This window comes from Zingiber officinale, chromosome 4A (assembly GCF_018446385.1).
Source record: "Zingiber officinale cultivar Zhangliang chromosome 4A, Zo_v1.1, whole genome shotgun sequence".
Classification (NCBI taxonomy): Eukaryota; Viridiplantae; Streptophyta; class Magnoliopsida; order Zingiberales; family Zingiberaceae; genus Zingiber; species Zingiber officinale.
Genome location: NC_055992.1, coordinates 117,062,213 through 117,071,737, shown reverse-complemented (window position 1 = coordinate 117,071,737; position 9,525 = coordinate 117,062,213). Strand labels below are relative to the sequence as shown.

The 9,525-nt window shown below is 40.4% G+C and overlaps 1 protein-coding gene across 2 annotated transcripts in view; it reads right to left on the bottom strand.

Annotated features, from left to right (window-relative positions):
* Positions 1-8,945: 8,945 nt before the first annotated feature.
* Positions 8,946-9,525, bottom strand: part of LOC121970728 (cysteine-rich receptor-like protein kinase 25) — a 101,150-nt gene continuing 100,570 nt past the window's right edge. For both annotated transcript variants that reach the window (XM_042521621.1, XM_042521622.1), the window contains exon 8: positions 8,946-9,489. In XM_042521621.1, the coding sequence (XP_042377555.1) occupies positions 9,169-9,489 (321 nt within the window). In that variant the 3' untranslated portion in view covers positions 8,946-9,168. The remainder of the gene's footprint in view (positions 9,490-9,525) is intronic.

The following is a 9,525-nucleotide window of genomic DNA, read 5'->3' as shown; positions in this document are numbered from 1 at the left end:
CGGGCGATCGATTGAGAGGTGCGATTTCGCGCGATAAGCCCTAGATCGATCAACCGATCGATCCAGGCAATTCCCGAGAGCACAGAGGCGCTCTGGATCGATCGACCTATCGATCCAAAGCCTCCCCAATCGATTGGGAGCAATCTGATCGATTGGGATTCGACCGTTGGCGCAGGATATAGCTGTTGGCGAGCGTCTCTCTAGGCAGTTCTTCTACTGCTCCGATTCTTTCTCAACGCAGATCTTCACAGCGACTCCACAAAGCTCTCACGCCAGATCTTGAAGGTTCTTGGAGGCTTGTGCTGGTGCACGTCCAAGTCAAGAGGCGAGGAAGAAGCTAGGGTTAGAGTTTTTGTACATATCTTGTAAGCTTTTTGTTTGTATTGTATTTCCCTTCCCTTTCTTCTTGTACTGTGAGCTTGTAGGGCTTCTCCGCCTTCGGTAGTTACCGAAAAGGAGTGTTTTCATAGTGGAGGGTGCGTGAGTGTGTGGATCCTTGGATTAGTCACCTCTTGTTGAGGTGGATACCAAGTAAATCCTAGAGTTAGCGTTGTGTGTTTGTTTCTGTGTATTTTCCGCTGCATATCTTTGAAGAAACAAGCAACGACGAGCACGAGATCGCGCCGAGCTATTCACCCTCCCCTCTAGCTACATATTTGGTCCCAACAGATCCGCAACGTCAAGGCGCCCTTCAAGCACTCTCGTGGTCCGAGCGCCCATATCAGTCAGCCTTGTGCTGACTATCCGGCGGCTTCTTTGGTTGCTTGGGTGATCTCGACCATCCGGAATTGGGATCACCCGAACACATCTTCCGACCTTCTCCTCGAGCAATCTTCCGCTTTGACTTCTCGTCCCTCGAAAATACAGCGCGCTTCCTTCTCGTCCGCCAGCGTACTCTTCCATAGCACCTCGTCCCTCAAACGCACCAAGCCCGTCGACTCTTTCCCTTGTCATCATTCTCACTAGCTGCATTTTTTACTCGACTTCTTGTACTCCTAAATTCCTACACACTTAGACACAAGGATAAAACACAATATGACCTAACTTGATTTAGTTGATCACACTAAAATTACTACAAGATACTTACAATCTTTCCTTTCTTAATGTGAGCAACCCAAATTAAGTTAGAAAAATAAAATAAAAACTAATAAAATAACAGGTAGATAATTTACAATTAATAAATATAGTAATAATATGGTAAATATTTCTAAAAACAAAAAAAATTTAAAAATTGAATATTTAAGAATTTTTAATATTAAAAATTAATGTTTTGATAAAAAATTTATAAAAAATTAAATAACAGTCGACAAATTTTGACAAAATTTCCTTTGAGAAGGAACATATTATTTTATAAAAAAATAAAATTTTTAAAAGTAACTCTATCAAGAAATTTTTAATTTTTAAAGATATGATTTTTTTTTTCTGAAAAATTCATAAAAATCATATATCGATAAAAAAATCTGAAAATTTTTCTACAATTTAGTAATAAAATTATTTTTCACAGAAAAATTAAGATGTAATTAATTTTCGAGCAGGAAGAATTTGAAAAAAAATTATTTAAAAAAGTTTAGATAATGAAAATATTTAAGCAAATAAAAATTAGAATATACATAAAAAAATTTAACATAAATATGATTTTGAAATCTAATATGATTTCCTATCTACTCGATTAATCAGATATTTTCTACGAATTAGTTGTTTTTCTATTTTTATAATTTGATTCTTATGGTATCTAAAATACTAGTTAAGCCTTCAATTATATTTGAAATTTTTTTTTTTGAAGCTTGTAAAAAATTTGAGCATGAATTATCTTTTTCTAGCTATGCTATTTTATCTTTTAATTTTATATTTTCAGCTATTAATTTATCAAATTCTTCTTTTAAGCCTGCATTGTGTATTTTGCTTTCTAAGTTAATATTAACCTTTTTGAAGGAGACAATATTGGTTCATAATTTACATCATTTTAATACACTCGAATACTTGATCAGGAGGAAGTTGGCATACCTTACTTACCATGTCGATTTCATTGTCTGATGCTCCTCCTTTGTCACTGTTTTTTTTCGAAGACTCTCCCCCTTCATCGATGTTCATCTCAGACGAACTTTCTTTGTATTCAGGTAGGTATTCGGCTATAAGTGTTATTTCGACAATTTCCTTGGTCTCAGATTCTTCTGAAGACGACTCGGTGTCCATCGAGAAGTTGGATTCAACTTCTTTTGGTTCTTTATAGAGCTTCAAGAACTTTTCCAAAGTTCTTTTGCACTCTTGTAGTTGTCAATTATGTTGAGTTCCTGAGTAGGCAGAACGCTCAGAAGGTAAAACTCAACTTTACCATTAGCAATAAAATCGTTATGCTGTTTTTCAGTTCATCGATGCTCCTCTAGTTCTTTTCCTTCTTTACTTTTGGGTATATCAAAATTATACTTAATCGTTAGTGAAATATTGAAATCAGTTTTAAAGTATACCTCGATTTGACTTTTCCAAAACATGAACTCTCCCTCGAACACTAGTAGGTAGATGCTAGCTTCGACCATTTCTTGTGCTTCGATCGACGGTTAGTCCTTCTGAAATGGTTGAGCTCTGATACCAATTGTAGATTCTATACAGCTTGCAAGAGGAGGATGAATTGCCTTGAAAAAATAAGCATACATTTTTCAAAACTGATAGCTTTGATTAAGACAAGCACTTTACTGAAATATACTAAAATGCATAAAAGAAGTACGAGAAAAAAGATTTACTTGGTCTAATCCAAGGCAAATCAACTAATCAACTCCTTCTTCGATACAAGTCGGAGGCAAAGAAGCCTCGTATAGAACGTTGAATGCACAGACAAATGAAGAACAGAGTGAAAGAATTCGAATATAGAAAGTGTTGTGTAGAAATAAAGAGCATTAGGGCTCCCTTTATAAGTTCGTTGGTCAAAGTGACTGTTTCCTGACGTGGCGCGGTCCGGGAGTCCCAGCATGACAAAATTCTATCTCCATGCAATGACTAAGTGATAAAGTTTTATCCACTTCTAGGAGCCTGAATCCTCTCCCGGCGCTCGGATCATTGTTGACGTGGATCCAAAAGTTGATCCATAGTGTTGAGGCGCCCTTCGGGCACCTTACCGATTCGAGCACTCAGATGGTCCGGGCGTTTAAACCAGCTGGTCCGGGCACCCGGATTAGTCGGCTGTGCTGACTGTCCGGCGCCTACTCTGATTGCTTGGGTGATCTCGGCCATCTGAAATTGGGCTCACCCGAACTCATCTTCTGACCTTCTCCTCGAGCAATCTTCCACTCCGGCTTCTCGTCCCTCGAAAACGTCGCGTGCTACCTTCTCATCCACCAGTGTACTCTTCCGCAGCACCTCGTCCCTCGGACGTGTTGGAGCAATCCTAATGGTCCGTGCGACCATGTATTTTAGTGTTTGGGCAAAGGATTTAAGTTAGGTTCACCCTTGTATTTGATATATGTATTTGAGTTGTGAAGGTTTGCAGGATACACATTTGACTCAGATTGATGGCTTCGGGTCTGGTGAAGGATGGAGCATCCGACGGACCGTGGACAAGGCAGCGAGGACAAGGGCCGAGGGAAGCGACTTCTAGGCATACGCGAAGGATGACATTGGGATAAGCCACGGGCTTGAATGCATCCGAGGGACGAGAGCCAAAGGAAGTAGGCTCGAAGACAAGAGGTCAAAGCTGCAAAGAAGCGTCAAATGAGTCGCAAGGGTGAGGGTTCGAGTGATGAGTGACGTGTACTCGAGTACGAATCAATTGGGAGCGAACAGAATGTTTCTGTTCGCTCAGCCAGTGTGGAGGAGTCGACTGGTACTTTTACCAGTCGATTGGTATAAAGCCGTTGGGATGTAACGGTCGAATCTCCACAAGAGGGCAGTCGACTGATGGTTTTGGCAGTTGACTGGTAGGCGGGGTTTTCAACCCGTGGCCTATATAACCAAGGCTTGGGAGCTTGGTTATAGTTGACGAAATAGAGGTGGTTAACCCCTATTAGTAGTCTACCAGTGCCCTAACTCCTCAAGAGTCCTTGGTGAGAGTTGCGGTGAGGTTTCTCCACCCACAAAGAGTTACATGAGCTAGTCGAAGGTCTTCTAAGGAGTAATCCACCGACAGATAGGGATTGTCCATCTTACGGATAGCCGTGGAGTAGGAGCCTTATCTACGAACCACGTAAATCGGCATGTATTGATTTGCATTTCTTTTAGTATTTAGCTTTCGCATTTGTATTTATATTGTTTGTATTCCGCTGTGCTAACAAATATGTAGGAAGCGAGTATTTGGAGGCGCCATCTATCCAACCTCCTTCTAGCCGGCCACCGATCCCCAACAAGTGGTATCAGAGCGGGTCGCTCTCCATTGGACTTACCGCCAAGGAAGCAAGATGACCAGCTTGATTGAACCGTCGAAATTTGAAGGCAGAGGCTTATGGGACATCACCTATTGGATGATGAAGATGGAGGTCTTCTTCGACACGGATTGGGATACCATGATGGTGATCAAGAAACCGTTCGAACTTCAGAAAGACAAGAAAGGGAAGAAGCTCCGACCACGGTATTGGACGGAGGAGCAAACCTCAAGATCGAAGGCAAACAATAAGGTAATATCAATTTTAATTGATGTGTTGCCTTCTAATATGATGAGATGTGTAGGTGAGTATGAGAATGCTCACGATTTGTGGAGCAAGATAAAGAATGTTCAATGGGAAGAACTCATGCTTACACACGAAGAGGAAAAATCCGAAGAAAAGGATGAAGTGGCTTAAGTTGAGGAGGAGCAAATGGAAGATGAGCCATGCTCAACATCCGAAGTGGAGAAGAATGTAGAAATGCCATCCACTAGTGTGGAAGAGAAGACATCCTCAAAGGTTGAAGAAGAATCCAAGACAAGTGAAGAAGAAGTCTTGGAGGTCAACCTAGTAAGCACATCCACCGAAGCAAAGTCAAAGGACCACATTGTGTGCTTCGGGTGCAATGAGAAAGGACATTATAAGAGTAGGTGTCCATTGGATAAGAAGAAGGTAAATCCTAAACCCAATCAAGTTATTTTAAATACTAATATGGGTTGTAGGAATAAAGAAGCCCAAAGTAGGAGAATGTGCATTAGATGCTTCACGTGTAGGGAGAAAGGTCACTACCACACCAAATGCCCTAAGAAGGGGGAAATCAAGAAGCTAACACAATTAAAGAAATGGGAGAAAGAGAAGAAAAAGGAAAGCTCAAGTCGAGGGGGAGCTTCAAGGGTAAGGGGAGCTTCAAGGGTAAGGGAAGTATACCCTAATTTGAAGTGTAATTCAAATTTAAATTCTTACACTCCCATGCATGATAGAAATAATTGCTATTATTTTCCCATACATAACATTGGTTTTAAATATCATGATAGGAGTAGGGTAAATGTGGATCATAACCCTAGAAAACTCATTCATGATAACTCTAGAAATGTTAGATCTAAGGAAACCCAAGATATTAATCCCAAGAAGGGGAGACATATGCCTAGAAAAATGGGTAGGTCTAGGAATGTCCAATGTGGACAAGTAAATTCTAGGGTTAGGAACCTAGAAAGGGAAAATCAAGTTTTGAAGGCAAAGCTTGATAAATTGGAAAAAACCCTAGAAAGATTCAATGTTGGGTCTAAGGGTTTAGGTATGGTGTTGGGTAGTCAAAAACCCAATAATGATAGATCGAGTTTGGGATACCGATCTAGTGTCTTCAATGCTAAGGGAAAGTCTTATGCTAGGGTTGCATATGACTATAGCAAGGAGAAACCAATAAATGGCAAGGGAAAACCATTTAATGGTAAGGTTAAATTAACCAATGCAAGGTGTCCAAGGTTAAAAATGTTAGGTTTGTAGGCCAAGTGTCACCAGAGGTGCACCGATGCGGCCTAGCAATTATGGATGAGTCACCTAGGGAGGTGGCTAAGGTTAAGAGCTCTAGGGGGAACTCTAAGAGTCAAGTTGGGACCCATGACAAATGGATCTCAAGTGGATTCTACTTGGGAGTCTAGATTGGGTCATGGAATGTGCCAAGTGATTTGGAGACGGACTTGAGTCTCAAACCTAGGGAATTGGCACAATTGGATTATGTTTTATGCTTAGAAATATGACATTGGGGGTCATATAGCATAATAATTAGTTTTGGATGTATATGCGCCATATAAACCAATGCTAGGGATGCATTGTGGTTTAGTATGGGCAAATACATCAAGAGGAAGTCAATGCTAGGACTTTAGGTCAAAGTTCAATTGAACCATTTAGCTAGTTTTAGATTTTATGTCAATCTTGGGATTGGTGATAGATATATTTTGTAATATATTTTTCCCAAGTAGACATGGGTAAAATAGGTCTCTCCATAAAATTTGGGGATTTTTGGATGTTTGTAGAATTATTGACCCATTTCTGAAATTGGGTCAGAAATGTTGAGAAGGGCTTAAATAGGGTGTCAATCGACTGGTACAGTTACCAGTCGACTGGTAACAGTGAATATCGAACACAGAATGATTTTGTGTGTTGTTTCAATAAGATCAGTCGACTGTTGCAGTCGATTGATGCAGTCTGAATTTATTTTCAGCATTGGTTTGGGACCAGGTCAGCTCGTGTAAGAGATCCATGGGGATAAATACACGAGTTTAGGGTCAATTGGATGACAAGTTTTCAACAATTGGGATATTGTTGGAAAGCTTTTTGGATGTTAGGCAAAGGGGGAGAAATAATGTGTAGTTGGGAAACCTGAAATTACCTTTGCGTAGGGGGAGCCTTATGATAGGTTCTTAAAAAGCCCTGTGGGAAAATTCCTAGCTCAATGGGGAGTAGGTGTAGGGGGAGCCTTGAGATAAGTTCCAATGCATGTTTGCATTTTTGTTTTGGCAGTGTAAGTCCAAGTGTGTAGCCTTGGCAATGTAAGTCAATTCGACAGTGTAAGTCCAAGTGTGTAGCCTTGACAACGTAAGTTCATTCGGCGGTGTAACTCCAAGTGTGTAGCCTAAGTCTATTCGGCGGTGTAACTTCAAATGTGTAGTATTGGCAACGTAAGTCCATTTGTTTTAGCATGTTTATTTGCTATTATGTTTTTCTTAACTTAAACGTATTGCCAAACATTAAAAAGGGAGAAATTGTTGGAGCAATCCCAATGGTCCATGCGACTATGTATTTTGGTGTTTGGGCAAAGAGTTTAAGTTAGGTTCACCCTTGTATTTGATATGTGTATTTGAGTTGTGCAGGTTTGCAGGATATACATTTGACTCAAGTTGATTGCTTCGGGTCCAGTGAAGGATGAAGCATCCGAGGGATCGTGGACAAGGCAGTGAGGACAAGGGCCGAGGAAAACGACTTCGAGGCATACGTGAAGGATGACATTGGAGACGAGCTGCGGGCTTGAATGCATCCGAGGGACGAGAGCCAAAGGAAGTAGGCTTGAAGGCAAGAGATCAAGGTTGCAAAGAAGTGTCAAATGAGTCATATGGGTGAGGGTCCGAGTGCTGAGTGACGTGTACTCGGGTACCAGTCGATTGGTGGTTTCATCAGTCGACTGCTGTAGTTGACTGGGCAGTTGACTGGAGCGAACAGGATGTTTTTGTTCGCTCAGCTAGTGTGGAGCAGTCGATTGGTACTTTTACCAGTCGACTGGTATAGAGCCGTTGAGATGTAACGGTCGAATCTCCACAAGAGGACAGTCGACTGATGATTTTGACAGTCGACTGGTAGGCAGGATTTTCAACCCGTGGCCTATATAACCAAGGTTTGAGAGTTTGGTTATAGTTGACGAAATAGAGGTGGTTAACCCCTATTAGTAGTCTACCAGTGCCCTAACTTCTCAAGAGTCCTTGGTGAGAGTTATGGTGAGGTTTCTCCACCCACAAGGAGCTACGTGAGCTAGCCGGAGGTCTTCCGGGGAGTAATCCACCGACGGATAGGGCTCGTCCACCTTACGGATAGCCATGGAGTAGGAGTCTTATCTCCGAACCACGTAAATCGGCATGTATTGGTTTACATTTTCCTTTAGTATTTAGCTTTCACATTTGTACTGTTTGTATTTCGCTGTGTTAATAAATACGTAGGAAGCGAGTATTTGGGGGCGTCGTCTATATATCCAACCTCCCTTCTAGCCGGCGATCGATCCCCAACAGGACGCATCGAGTCCGTCGACTCTTTCCCATATTATCTTTTTCGATAACTATATTTTTCTCTTGACTTCTTGTGCTCTTAAATTCTTGTACAATTAAACATAATTAAACATAAGGATAAAATACAATAAAATCCAACATAACCTGATTGATAATAATAAAATTATTATAGAATACTTACACTCTACATATTTATTTTTTCCTTCCAAAATTTCACTTAATATCAGAGGAGCTACACCACTGGACAAGATCAGCCCCTATTACGAGTTGATCTTGGGGAAAAAAGCTATTGTTTAGACTTGTAGGCAGCAGGAAGTGCTCGACAGCAAGCATCCAACTCCTATCATACCATGTATTGTCCGTTTGGGGATCAACTGACGGAGACGACGCTGAGATATGTAAATTGTCTTTTGCCACCACCACTTATAGATGGTGACATATGAAAGGCTCCTCATTTCTCCCTGGATGAACGTCATTGTTGAAAAACAATTGATGCAGGTTTAAAATACTCTTTTGACAATAATAAAAATAAGAGATAAGAGATGTCCTTTTAATTTTTCTACCTAAAATGTAAAATGATATCCTTTTATTAAATAGATAAAACAAAGATACCATCCTCTCATCCAATTTTTTTTTTTTTGGAGTATCATCCTCTCTTGCTTTTACTCCCATTCCTCACTCTCTTTTTTTGTCACAATCTTATTTTTCAAAAAAGAAGAAAATAAGTAGATCTTAGGCGTACAATTTTAAGGCCAATTAGTAAATTTCTTTATAGATTTGCCCTTGAATTTATCTTTGAGCAGCATGAAGTAGAAAAAGTCTGATATTATGAACTTTTACACCAAAATCAATTACTGCATCTTAACAATCATTTCAAGAGAGAAATTTAATTGTTCAGCTAATCATATATCTTAATTAGAACTTAAACTTCACTATCTTATTCTATCTAGATTCTTCTCTTTCTTATGTTTTCATACGGTACTAAGGCCTAATTTGATACTCCACAAATTTCTTAACTCTGTTGGAAAACCACACTTCACAGTTCACTATCTTGGAGCAAGCTCAGACTCCGTGACCTCATTGATAGATTGAAGAACTGACGGAGTTGGGCTCTGCGACGAAGACGATGCATCCGCTTCAGGAGTCTTCCTTAAGAAGTTTGGTGGTTGTCCAGGCGAAGGTAGCTCAGTATTTTCAGTTCTCAACATGACAACCACTGTAAACATGGTGGGTCTTTCTTCAGCATTTTCCTGAACACACAACAGCCCTATGTGGATGCATTTCACTACTTCACCGACCGGGCAATGATCCCTGAGCGATTGATCGATGAATTCGATAGCCTTGTCTTCCTTCCACAGATCCCATGCCTGCAAAGATCCAAGCAATTTTACTAGTTTGATGCT